Source organism: Aphidius gifuensis, linkage group LG1 (genome assembly GCF_014905175.1).
Source record: "Aphidius gifuensis isolate YNYX2018 linkage group LG1, ASM1490517v1, whole genome shotgun sequence".
NCBI lineage: Eukaryota > Metazoa > Arthropoda > Insecta > Hymenoptera > Braconidae > Aphidius > Aphidius gifuensis.
The window spans coordinates 24,741,763-24,755,783 of record NC_057788.1 but is presented as its reverse complement, the minus strand read 5'-3'; the positions used below and the strand labels follow the sequence as shown (position 1 = coordinate 24,755,783).

Genomic DNA, 14,021 nt, shown 5'->3' with positions numbered 1-14,021 from the left:
TAATATTTTAATCGATAATCGAAGCTTGCGCAGTGTTCATGTTTCTGACCTGTGACCTACATACTTGGATTTTATAAAATCCATATTCATGCCCTTATTTATTTTGTATCCTATATTCTGGTTCACAAAATATTTAAAAATCAATAATTATAAGATTAAAAAACTATTCTATATATAAATATTATTATGCAATATAGAATTATAAATAATTTAATTTTATAAATACTTTGATTATATTACATTTAGATCTTTATAAAATTTACATTTTTTTTTTATTTCTTCTGTTGAATAATTTTTTTATCTTATTAAAATAGAAAGATTATTTGATGTATTTTATCAAAAAATAAATGATAAACGTGTTTGTTTACTTATAAAAAGATAAATACAAAAATTTATTATAAAAGTGTCATGGCGGCACACGAAAATATTAAAATTTTTAATTCAAATTACTTTGCGCCATTTTGGAAAAAACAATCACTGCCATCTGGCGAATTGTTTAAATAATCAACAGATGACACAAAGTTCAGTGTAACAATTTTTTTTATTGTTTTTTTTTTTTTATTTAACTTTTTTTTTGAGAATCACAAATCCTCGTCAGTGAAATTGAAAGTAGTAAGCAAAAAAAATGTCAGACCTCGACAAGTGGATTGAAATTGCCAAAGAGTGCAAATATTTGCCTGAAAATGATCTCAAAGTAAGTTATATATATTAATTAAATAAACAAATATATTTTTTATATATAATAATTATTTATTTGCATATAATTATTACTAAAACTCATAGTTATAATATTCTTAATGTATGTGCATTTTTTTTTTTCTTCATTTAATTTTATATCTATGTTTATTAATGATTAAAATAATAATAATTAATAAATTTTAGAAATTATGTGACATGGTGTGTGATTTACTTTTGGAAGAGTCAAATATTCAACCAGTATCAACACCAGTAACTGTTTGTGGTGATATTCATGGCCAGGTATGAATACAAGATATTATTATCTTGTTTAACCTCAAAAAAAAAAAAAACAATCTATAAAAAGTAATATTTATATTTATTTTATTTATATAGTTTTATGATTTGGAAGAATTATTTCGTAATGGTGGACCAGTGCCTGATACAAATTATATATTTATGGGTGATTTTGTTGACAGAGGCTACTATAGTCTTGAAACATTTACAAGATTATTAACATTAAAAGCTAAATGGTCTGATAGAATAACACTGTTACGAGGTAATCATGAATCTCGACAAATAACACAAGTTTATGGTTTTTATGGTATGTACAATTTATAATTATTATATATAATTAAATTAAATATTTTTATTTAATAAGTATCATTAATTTATCAACAGATGAATGTGAAATGAAATATGGTAATGCAAATCCATGGAAATATTGCTGTCGAGTTTTTGATTTACTTACAATTGCAGCAGTATGTTTATTATTATATAATTATTTTTTTTTTTTTTATATATTATAAAGATTGTATTGTTTATTTTTTAAATAATTTTTTTTTTTATTTTAGTTAATTGATGAACAAGTACTTTGTGTACATGGTGGTCTTTCACCACAAATCAGAACGTTAGATCAAATTAGAACAATTGAAAGAAATCAAGAAATTCCTCACAAAGGTTAGATAAATGATAATAATTATTTAAATACAAGGTATTAATTGTTAATAATAATAATATATTTTTGCTTGGTAATAGGTCCTTTCTGTGATTTATTATGGTCAGATCCAGAAGAAGTTGATGCATGGTCTGTTAGTCCAAGAGGAGCTGGATGGTTATTTGGAAGTAAAGTTACTCATAAATTTATGGAAATAAATGATTTAGAACTTATATGTAGAGCTCATCAATTAGTTCATGAAGGTAAATATAATAAAATTAATTTAATTTATTATTTTATTATTGTATTATTAATTTATATAATATTTTCAACAGGTTATAGATACATGTTTGATGATAAACTTGTGACTGTATGGTCTGCTCCAAATTATTGTTATCGGTGTGGTAATGTTGCTAGTATATTGCAATTTCAAAGTGTCAATGAAAGAAACACTGTACTTTTCCAAGCTGTGCCTGATAATGAACGTGTTATTCCATCAGTAACAGTTACACCGTATTTTTTGTGATCAAATATCTCTTTTATTATTAATTTAAATAATTTTTTTTTTTTTTTTTTTTTTTTTTTTTTAAAATCATTCAATATAAATGATTAGGAAAATATTTAAATGATTAACAACATAAATACATTTTGATATAAAAACTAAATGAATACAAAAAAAAAAACGAAAAAAAAAAAAAGAAAAAGAAGAACAATAAGAGAATTAGCAATATAATTATAAAAAAAAAAAAAGACGAAAAGACAAATGTTTTTATTATCAATTTAAAAAATTCCATCGTCTTTCCACTTAATCAACTTTTGTTTAAATTTATAACACAAAGTTGTTACTATTATTATTAGTATGATATGTTTATTATTATTTTCAATATACACACAACAAAATCAATGTAAATTTTTACTTTTTTTTTCTTTTTTTTTGAATAGGCATTTTTTGTCTAGTGTAAATTTTTTAATCATCTTGTGCAAATATTATCAATCGAAATAATAAACATGAGCTTTTGCATAATTTATATATACACATTATATATAAAAAGAAAAAAATACAATTAAAATAAATAAACAATAGAAAATATTACAAATATATATTATTAAAATATAAAAATCCAACAAAATAAAATATTTCATATCAATTTTGTTGGATAATTATTTGTCATCAGTATTTTTGAATTCAGGTGTTTGTTTAATTATAAAAAAAAAAAAATTTTTTAACAATTTATTTTTTATTTTATTCTATTTTTTTAAGTAATATTAATAATTTTGAAATTTTTTAAGTATCTTTATAATATATGATTATGTCAATAAATGATATAAACACCTGGATTCAATTAATCGACGACAGTTTAATGCGATTTATACCACGAAAAATACAAATAAAAAAATAAAATAATAATTCAATGAAATTATAAATGAAAATGTTGATATGGCACTGGCTATCAAAATGAGTATTTATTGATTTTATCAACATTGTGATAATATAGCTAATCAAGCTAGCGAAGGATCAACGTGTGTAAAAATAATTTACCCAAACAATTATAAAAAACAAAAAAAAAATGAAATAAGTTAAGGGTTCAATGATAGTTTTAGTTTATACATTAGTTTGTTTCGGTTATTGTGTCCACCGTAAACCCTTCGAGCAGTGCCTTTAGAAGCCTACACACAAGATGATGATAATGATGATGATGGTATATTAATAGAAAATTAATTAAAAAATTGGAATTACGTTTAATAAAAAAAAACAAAAAAAATTAAAAGCTTCTTTTGCCCTAATAAGTAAAAATTCAGGCAACGATGCTCAATTAAAATTTTAATTTAAAAAAAAAAAATAATTTAAAATTACTACACTAATTATTGTATTATTATTTTTTTTTTTTTTTTTTTTTTTTTGTATTGTAAAAATTAAAAAATAATTTTTACTTTTTAAAAATATAAAAATTTCATTAAATTTTTGTAAATATAACAGTGTGATTTTCATCTAATATAAAATTTTATTTTTCTTTTTGTCAATTATGGAAAAAAAACTGTTTAATAATTATTTTTAATTTTCAGGTGAAAATATTTTATATATATAACTGTAAAAAAAAAAAAAATTAAAAAGAAATACCATTCAATGAGTTTCAATGATTGCCAAAAAATGAATTTAATTACCAAGGTGTTGGAGCTTAATTTTATAATGATAATTATGATCAAATAGATTGTTAGTATTTATCGAAATAAAAAAAAAAAAAAAAACAATTACTATGGACAGAAAAAAAAATTTAAATTTAAGTTCTTAAATAAAATCATGTAAAAATTAATTAACTACTGGAGTTTAATATTTTTTTCAAGAAAAAAAAATGACAAAATTTAATAAAAATCTTCCAAGTAAATATAAATGTTTGTTAATTATTTTCACAAGTTGATTACCTGGTTATATTATTTGCTTTTATTGAGATATACAAACCATTATTTTTTTTTTTAATTATTTAGTATTAGCAAAAATATTTACTCCATATGTATCAGTGTATATTTGATGTAAATAATACAATTTTTTTTTTCAAATTGTTGTTGCAGATGATGTGTATTCAAATGAGACAAACCAACGATACAATCCGAAATTATTTCCATCATTAACTTCAACAAGGGTGAGTTTATCAATTTTTTATTTTATTCTTGAAATTTTTTTCATCTAATCTAAATGCAAACTATGGCACTTTCAATTTTCTCAAATCCTTCGGTATCGTTTGAATCATGTCCGTAAAATTTTCAAATAATTAATAAAATTATACAAATACCTCGAATAAATTTGCAGCGTTAATAAATCTGTAATAAAAAAAAAATAAACCATTAAAATAAAAAATTAATGTTACTAAATTTACAGGTATATTAATTTATAATTAAATTAATATTTTTATTTTTTTTTTTTAATTTTATTTTTAATAGTTTATCAGTTTTTTTTATTTCATAATAATATTATTTCCGTTTATTTAGTTTTTTTTTCTTTTTTTTTTTTTTATTAACTATTAATATAATAATATAGTGTATTTATGTTCATTATGTATAATATATTATCTACATTTATAATCCCTATAAAAGGCATCAGATTTACTTTTTTTTTTTTCATTTTTTTATATATTTTTTTTTTCTTTTAAAATATCTTATTTATTCCATAAAAATACAGCGGGTTTATTTCATTCACACGCACATACGTTCATCATTATATTTAATTTTCTTTCCGCTCTGCCAATGTTTTTTTATTTTTGATAATTTTTATCCAAATTTTTATAAGCCATTTCCAATATTTTTATTAACCAATTTTTCATATTCACTTTTCACGCATTCAGTAGCAATTAATTAAGGAGCAGTTAAACAAACGCTCAAAGCGAAGAGAAAAAAAAGAAAATGTTAGACTAATTTTTAATACTATATAGTGTCAATGAAATATATCTGAAAAAATTTTATACTTAATTTTTTTTTAAGCATTATAATTTTTTAGTTTTTTTTTTAGCTAAGCTACAAAGCTCTTTTCGAAAATCAGCCTTTTACTCATTCTCTCGTATAAGCAAACATAAATTTTATTTTTCAAAAAACAGAAAAATGCATTTAAAATATAAAATCAAACAAGTGAATTATTAACAATAATAACTAATGTTTATTAATAATTATATTAACAATAAATTTCGTTAATCAGGCAGAGCGGTGTAATCATTTAGGAGTGGGGGACAATCTTTAATTTTCATCTTAATTATTATTAATATTATTATTATAATTATAATTTTTTTTTTCTTTTCAATTATCTTTTTTTTTTTTTTATACAAAAGGAATTGTGTTTCAAGGATAAACAATAATAAAAGTATATATACTTTTTTTTTTTTTTTAAACGTAAACATTGGTAACTTTGACTCACGCATTGACATTTTTTTAAAATTATTTTACTTTTATAATATTATTATTTATGCGCAAATTATATGCGACACATATATACCTTTTTTTTTTTTTTAATGCCTGTCGTTCCTGGGTTTACTTTTATATTTATAAAATCATTAGTTTTCTTTTTTTTTTAAATAAATTTTCTAGATACTCTTTATAATTTTTTAAATTTTTTTCAACAAATTAGTATTGGTATAGATCAATCTGGTCCTGCCTTATCGTCAATTGGACGAAAATATTTTTTAAATAATCTAAAATATTAATAAGTTTTGAATAATTTTTAAATTATCTTCTAGTTAATAAAATTTTATTATTTAATTTATATTTTTTTTTTTTTTAAATTTAACTGAAAATAAAAATGATAAATAAGGTATTAAGATAAAAGTATTTGAAGACAGACTAGTACTTTCAACAAAATTATTATTTAATAAATTTTTTTTTTTTATTATATTAATAATGGTAATTATTGTTTGTTTTTTTTTTTTTTGTATTTTTAAAAAAATGGTATTTTTTTTAATTAGTTTTTTTTCGTACAATATGTACAAAGTTGAACCCACAAACGAGAGGCATGCTTTCATCGTGGACTCTCACTCACTTTTTGCTTAATAATTAAAGGGTTGGGCATGATAATACTCATGGTAATATAATGCCCTAAGTCTTGCTGATCCAACACTTTAGCCTTTCAAGGCTGCTGTACTCCCCAGACATCTTTGTACATATTTATAATATACACATTCAAAAAACCAATTGATAATTATTATAATTTAATTATATATATCATTTATTTCAAATATTTCATTCATTTTACGTAATTTTATTTTTTTTCATTTTTTTTTTATTATTATTTTTTTCTTTTACTATTAAACTTTTTTTTTTCTTAAATCATAAACATATTTACATAATTAGAAACAAAAAAAATAAAAACAAAAATATATATTATGCTTGATAATATTAATGCAATTAATATTCATATAAATAATAGTTTTGAACAAAAAAAAAAAAAAGAAAAAAAAAAATACAATAAAATGAATTAAACTGTTATGAAAACAAATTTTTATAAATTTTTTTTTTTTCTTTTTTTTTTTTTTCTATGTACAAATTATTATTACTAACTGTCGTGATTTAATAATTAAAAAAAAAAAAAAAGGAAAAAAAGAAGAAATTGCCAAATCCCGACTTTATGAAAGTTAATAATAAGAAAAAAAAATTGTTTACATTATTAATATTTATATATATTTAATAGTTATATATTTATAAATATATAATAACGTAAAATTGGTAACAAACACCGACTGTCCGATTGAACACGAGAGGGTACGACGATATCGGGTAATACAGTAGCCCTTTACCAATCATCAACCTATTATTATAAAACCTCAAATAATGTACAATTTATATATATATATATATTTTTTTTTTTGTTTTAAACCGCGTAAAGTAAATTCATCCACGTAGTTAAGTCTTATAATATGGACAAGTGTCCTTAGGCTAATAAACCCAAGGTTTTTAATAATTAAATATTTTTTTTTTTTATATAAAGTTCGTGTGTGTTGTATGATCTAAAACAATGCCAATAACTATCAACGATTCAATCACCCTTTAATTAAAATTGTAAAAAATTTTTGTCTAAATATTTTATCTAATTTTTTTTTTTTAAATTTCAAATTAATTATTGTCAAATCAATATCATCAATAATATATAATTATATAACTAATTTTTGTTTAATTTTAATATATAAAAAAAAAAGAAAAATAATTAATTTAAAACAAGAATAATAATATCGTTGACTGTTGTTGACTTTGACAGAAATAAAATAGCTTTTTTTTTTTGCATGTAATTTTGATAATCTCTAGGCAAGAAATAAAAATTTCTGTAAGCTTGTATAATATTTAATTTATATAGTATATATATAAGCATGTATAAATAATTTTTTTTCTTTAAATTTTATACATCAGTTATTTTGAAACTGAACAACATGAGCCACTGATACTTAAAAAAATTTTTTAAAAATTTAATTTCATCTTTTTTTTTTTGTAAAAAAAAAAAACAAAAAGTTATTTAATAATATCTCGTTACTTAATTTTATTGAGCCAATCGGAGGAGGCCGAGTGTGTGCTCACTCATGGGGAAATAATATATATATATATATATGTTTTATTTATTTATTTATTTTTAATTTTATTTTTTCATTTTTAGCGTACTTTCACGTACCGACGGGTGCAGTCTTTAGATAATCGAATTTTTTTTATTCATTTAATTTTAATGATGAAATGTGTGTATGTGTGTGTAATGATTCTTAATTAAAATATTTTTAATTTACTTTTTTTTAATTTTTTAAATATTTTATATAAAAAAATTTTTATATCTTCCGATGATTAATATTATCGAGATGACGATGATGATGACAATGATTATTATTATTAATTTTAATTAATTATAATAAACGAATAAGTATCGCGAATAATGTGGTCGATATTGTGATATTTTTTTTTAATTATTGTGATGTAAATAGTATATGAAAAAAAAAAAAATAATTGGAGGCAGTGTTAAATAAAATTATTTGGATTTGTTATTTATCCAAATAAATTGTAAAAACATTGTTGATATATCAACGGCAGTATAGTAAAAAAAAAAAAAAAAAAAAAAAAACGATAGTGAAATTAATTATTTCTATATGTATATATATATATTTTTTTTTAAATCAAAATATCACATGGGTGATTTATTTGATCTTCTAACTTGGGTTGATAATAATTGGCGTAGTTTCAATATCATAATTAATAACGGTGAGCCCAAAAAAAAAAATATTATCAATTTAATAATTAATTTAAAATTTGTTTGATCAATTTTTTATTTATTATTTTGTTTCTATTTAATTTTTTGTATATATTTTTTTTTAATTAAATTTTTCTTAATGATTGTTCATGGGCTCATACCGTCTTGACTTTCGATGGGCACAACATACGAGAGTCTTATTTATATCGATTGGATTATGCAACATGAACACAGAATGAAATTAGTTGCGCGACTGCGTACAGAAATATAGTCTTTCAAGTTTCGATATAAAAGTTCAGTTCTTCTCGATTGTTTTTTAATTTTTTTTTTTTTTTGCATTTTATAATATTAATTATTATGTATATATATATATTTTTTTTTTATTTTACTTAATATTAATATCCATGTATTTTCAATCGATGCATCTAAATTATCATTATTTATATATTAATTAATATTTATTATTAGTTTTATTTTTCGTTTATTTAATTATTTTTTTTTATGTTTTTTTTTTTTATTTTTAGTTCCCTAAATCACTTTGTTTTTTACATGGTTTTCCATCCATGTATAGTTTTTTTTTTTTTACGTTTGTACACCTCAATAAACACACATTTTATTGTTCATATTTATATATTTATTTTTATATAGATATTTAATGTATGTTTTATTTGCATAAAATTGTCAATTCTTCGACAAAACTTTTTATGCCTTTGTTCGTATTTTACTTATTTCTTTCTTTATATATTTATATATATATATATATTTATTAACTTTATATTTCTTGGTTTATTTATTTATTCGATTGTTTTTTTATGATTCATTTATTTACTATCTTTGAATTGCTGAATTCAATAGAAAAGGAACGTAAAACATTTTACTTTCGAGTAAAAGAGTAGCTGCTGATTGCACCTAAAAATAATATAAAAAATATAAATTAATAAATTAATTGATTATAAATTAAAAATATATATTTTTTTCATAATATATTCATTAATAATTACTTCGGGAAATCGTAGTATAAGGTCATGGAAACGACCGGGCTGTTGCGGTGCACTGTGTTCCACAAAACTTCGTAAACAGCTCATGTAACGTTCTTGAATTTGTTCTAATTCCAATGACCCACCTCGACCTACAAAACGAAAATAATAAAATAAAATATACACACATAAATATTACAAATTAAAATTCAATAAAATTTATATTTTTTATTATCAATTATTCACTTACATTTTCCATCTTATATAGATGAAAGCAATTATAAAATAATAAATTGATAATATTAATAACAGATTTTTTATTTTTTCAAATAATTATTTAATTAATTAATATTTACCTTGTGATAACATTGTTATGACTTTGAGACAAACATATTCTTCCATTCTTAGTTTAATACGTCTAAACATTAGAGTAACATATGTTATTTTTTCAACCATAAGACCAACATCTTGTCTCAATTGATCCATTGTTATTGGTCGTCCCATCATACTCGTTAAACATGATTGCAATGTATACATATTATTTGATACCTAAATAACAAAAATATATATACATAAATAAATTTATATATGGAATTTGATAATTAATATGATAATAAAATAAAATAATATCAGTAAAACTTTCACTAATAATTCTTGAATTTGTTCAATCAATATTTTTTTCTGTTTTTTATTTATTTTATTTTCTTTTACAAGTCATGATTATAAATCACTCAACCGATAATAATAATAATGATAAATAAATAATTGATTAAATAGATTTTTTTAAAAATTATTTAAAAGGAAATGGTATATGTATTTATTTATCTATATTTATGATAAAAAATAAATAAAAAAGTGTAATTACTTCTTGCATAAATTCAGCAGTACTTCCATCAGATCCAACAAATTTACGTGGTCCATGAATAGCTTGATATGCTGATGTTGTTAATACAAGTAATTCATGCCATTTATGAGTTAATAATCTAGTATGTACTTCAACTGGTAATTCAAGATAAAATGGTAAACGTTTTGTCCATTGTACCAATTTATAAACTATACTATCACCAATTTGACATAATTTTTCATTAACATCAGACTTATTATCCATTAATTCATCTAAATTCTGTAAACAAAATTTATACATAAATTAAAATTCATCAAGTATTCATTATTTTCATAAGTGCAATGAATTTTTTTTCTTGTTAATTACCTGTAATTTGGCAATGTCATGAAATTCATCACAATCAATGAGTGTTTGAATCATGGCAATTGTTGTGTCTAATGGAAAAGCTCTGTCTCTTGAACTGCTAACAGCATTATCCAGTCGTTGTCGTAAATGTACCACCTTTAAAAAAGCAAAGAAAAAAATTAAATTTATTAAAAATTATAAATTCAAGTGATATAAAACTTAATTTGTCAGCCATAAAAGTATATTTTATTTTATAGAAAATTATTTATTATCATAAATTTATGGTTTATAAATTGATTGGATATCAAAATATATATAATATACATTAGAGAAAATAGCCAGACAGAGGAAAAGAGATGAGGGAAAAAAAAAAAAAGGGTCGAGTAGAGAAAGTTTTGAGGTGATCCTTTGGCCAATAAACGTAGTTGGATATTTCACAACATAACTGGTCTAGAGGTACAAGTAACTGAATAAGAAGAGAAGGGACGAAGAAATTTTTATACCACCAAACACTTCCTACGTGAAATCAATCGCCTTTCACTGACCTTTCTGAGGCTGGTTTCCCGAGGTCGAGGCACGGATTCGTGACTCTGAATCACGTTTTTTTTTTTTTTTTTTTTTTCTTCTTTATTATCATGTCTGTCTATACATATATCTCAAGAATGAAGAAAATAAAATAAATCAAGGTGGTTTACTAAGTTTACTAAACATATGTAGGTGATTTTAATGATGAAGATCAATCAAGTCATAAAAATTCTCATACAACAAAAAAGCTTTGTGCTTTTTAAATATTTTTTCTTTTTTGATATATATAATTATGACATTGTCTTGGATTCATTATTATTTATTAATCAAAATACAATGAATTTCATTTCGTCTATTGATTTAATTACAAAATAATTATTGTTTTAATAATTGCTTACTGTTCATGTTACCGTGTAAATAAATACAATCAATTGATTTGAAAGTTATTGAATTTAAAAGCTTTAATTATAACAAAACTGAGATAATATGGAGAAGTTGAAGAGATGACGTTGACGTTGACGTTGAAGACGAGGTGGTTGCAATTATGGAGGTGGAGGAGGTCAGTGTCCCTTGTGTGGACTTTCACAAAGTTACGAAAGACACTACGGGAACTGTCCGTCCTTGGCACCGGTTGTTGCTTATTTTCTATTGTCCCTGGTTTTTTTTTTTCTGCATTATTTTACTATCATTATTATCATCATTTAATAAATTTTTTTTATTTTAAATTAATAAAAATTAATTTTATCTATTCAATTATTGTTTGTATTTTTTATTCAAAATATCATCTAAAAAATAAATAAAAAAACTAGAAATTTTTTTATTTTATTATCAGTCATGATAATTTATCACTGATATATATATATATTCTAAAAATACAAATTGTCCATTAATGTGAAAGTAACTTGTCATGATGATATTATAAAGAAAAAAACAAAATAAAATGCCTCGGGGCTGGTTTCACTTTTGGCCATGGCCTCTAACGAAAATTTTATATATATTATTATTTTTTTAAAAAATTCCTTTAGATATATATATATACATTTTTTTTGTTTAATCTTTTTGAGACAGAATAATATTATAAAGGAAATAAATAAATAAATAAAAATAAACATTGAATTATTCTGTCTATTGGATATTTCGTAATAGGGAAACCTTGACAACTTTTTATTGTGCAATAATAGCCAACGCAGTTAACGAAAGTGCAAAGAACCAACCGTGACTTTTTGCTTCTATAAAGAATTTTGATTTTTTTTTTTCTTTTTAAATTGTATAGTTTCTCTTTTTATGATTTTTTTCCTGTTTTATTTATTATATTTTAGAAAAAAAAAAAATAATATTAATTAAAACTTACTTCAGATGGATTTGTAAGTGCTGTTTTGAGAATTGTTCCATTTACAAGATGACCAGAATGTGATGAATGATTTTGATGACTCTGATGACTCGGTGTTGGTTGTGAATTATGAGAATCATTTGATGTTTTGTGATGATGAATAAGTGAACTAGTATGTTGGCTATGTTGTTGTTGTTGTTGTTGCTGTTGTTGGTGTTGCTGCTGTTGTTGTTGTTGTTGCTGCTGCTGTTGTTGTTGTTGATGTTGTTGTTGGTGTTGTTGTTGCTGTTGTTGTTGTTGATGTTGTTGTTGATGCTGTTGTTGATGTTGATTATGATTGTGTTGAGCTGCTGCGGCAGCAACTGCTGCAGCCATATGTTTATCTAACATTGTTGTTGCAACAGTTGAATTTTTGTTACCACTCAGTCCACCAGTACCATTAATAACACTACCAATATTACCACCACCGCCGCCACCACCACTGCCAACAACACCACCACCACCACCACTAACAACACCACTTGATTTATTTGGTTTCTTGTGCTTTTTATATTTAACCTGCTGATCAAAAAAACAAAAATAACGATAAAATCAAATCTTATCAAATAATTTATTATCATAAACAAAATAAACTTATTATAAATAATTGATTAAAAATTCCAAAATACATATTATATATATAAAATGATAAACTGACCTTGTAAAGATTGTAAACAGCTCCGGAGTTCCTGCCACCGGGCATACGATCTTCACGTACAGCCTGAAGCACCATACCTTGTTCTATACATTTTTTAAAACGACAATATTGACATCTATTTCTTTGTGCTTTTGTTATTTCACAAACACCATCAGCAACACATGTATATACTCTTCTATTTTGTACTGTTCTCTTGAAGAATCCTTTGCATCTATTTAAAAAAAAACATTAAATACATAAATAAATAAATATAGTATTTAATTTAAAAATTAAAAACTTACCCTTCACATGTAATAATTCCATAGTGTAAACCTGTTGCTTTATCTTCACAAATCATACAAATCATTGGTGTTTCATCTTCTTCATGATCTTGTGAGGGTATTTGTGATGCTGTTGTTGGTGTAAATGTTTGTGATGATTGAGTTAATAATTCTGATTTAACACCACCACCATTGTTGTTGTTGTTGTTGTTGTTATTATTATTATTGTTATTAACACTACTACCATTATTATTATTATTTCCACCACCACCACCACTATTCCCATTTCTAATCCAACCAGATTGATTTGAACTTGATGCTGTTAAATTAAGTGCTTGCATTTGTTGTGCTGCTGGTAATTGACTTAAATCACCAGCCCATAATCTTTCCATATTTAATGGTGGTCCAGATGTAAATGGACTTGATGATGGTTTACCACGTGATTCTTGACCAAGATTTAATAATAATTGTGCTGCTGATTCTTCAGTTGATGAACATGATGATGATGATAATGTTGTTGTCCATGATGCTGCTGGTGGTGGTATTGGTTCCATTGCTGGTGCTGACCAAACCATTGTTCTAACACCACCAACTTCACCCATAACAACTGTTGGTGGTGGACGTGGTATCGATGGTGCTGGTCTTTGTGCTGGTGGTTTCATTCCACTGTCATCTTTTTTTAAAAAAACACAAAAAAAAAAAAAAAAAAAACAAATTAATATTTATAATTT

At 22.8% G+C, this 14,021-nt stretch overlaps 2 protein-coding genes across 7 annotated transcripts in view; one reads left to right on the top strand and one right to left on the bottom strand.

The window, feature by feature from the left end:
• Positions 1-580: 580 nt before the first annotated feature.
• Positions 581-3,748, top strand: LOC122855977 (serine/threonine-protein phosphatase 6 catalytic subunit). The gene is made up of 7 exons (XM_044157708.1): positions 581-694; positions 883-978; positions 1,072-1,279; positions 1,357-1,436; positions 1,530-1,635; positions 1,714-1,875; positions 1,948-3,748. The coding sequence occupies exons 1-7, from the start codon at positions 626-628 to the stop codon at positions 2,136-2,138; spliced, it is 912 nt and encodes a 303-aa protein (XP_044013643.1). The 5' UTR covers positions 581-625; the 3' UTR covers positions 2,139-3,748.
• Positions 3,749-5,643: 1,895 nt separating this feature from the next.
• The window catches only part of LOC122855273 (hormone receptor 4-like), a 42,458-nt gene continuing 34,080 nt past the window's right edge, over positions 5,644-14,021 (bottom strand). For 5 of the 6 annotated variants that reach the window (XM_044156542.1, XM_044156523.1, XM_044156551.1 and 2 more), the window contains 9 exons: positions 13,312-13,963; positions 13,031-13,241; positions 12,355-12,891; positions 10,500-10,634; positions 10,155-10,412; positions 9,646-9,838; positions 9,540-9,548; positions 9,314-9,441; positions 5,644-9,221 (listed from right to left, as the gene is read on the bottom strand). In XM_044156542.1, coding sequence (XP_044012477.1) covers positions 9,141-9,221; positions 9,314-9,441; positions 9,540-9,548; positions 9,646-9,838; positions 10,155-10,412; positions 10,500-10,634; positions 12,355-12,891; positions 13,031-13,241; positions 13,312-13,963 — 2,204 coding nt within the window. In that variant the 3' untranslated portion in view covers positions 5,644-9,140. The remainder of the gene's footprint in view (positions 9,222-9,313; positions 9,442-9,539; positions 9,549-9,645; positions 9,839-10,154; positions 10,413-10,499; positions 10,635-12,354; positions 12,892-13,030; positions 13,242-13,311; positions 13,964-14,021) is intronic. The other variant, XM_044156513.1, reaches the window with a different exon arrangement.

What these genes read in the sequence shown, in the direction of transcription:
- LOC122855977 (XM_044157708.1), top strand. Translation starts at nt 626, where the DNA reads ATGTCAGACCTCGACAAGTGGATTGAAATTGCCAAAGAGTGCAAATAT. An exon ending in ACAAGTTTATGGTTTTTATG is followed by an intron (nt 1,280 to 1,356) that starts GTATGTACAATT and finishes ATTTATCAACAG; the next exon opens with ATGAATGTGAAATGAAATAT. An exon ending in ATTTACTTACAATTGCAGCA is followed by an intron (nt 1,437 to 1,529) that starts GTATGTTTATTA and finishes TTTTTATTTTAG; the next exon opens with TTAATTGATGAACAAGTACT.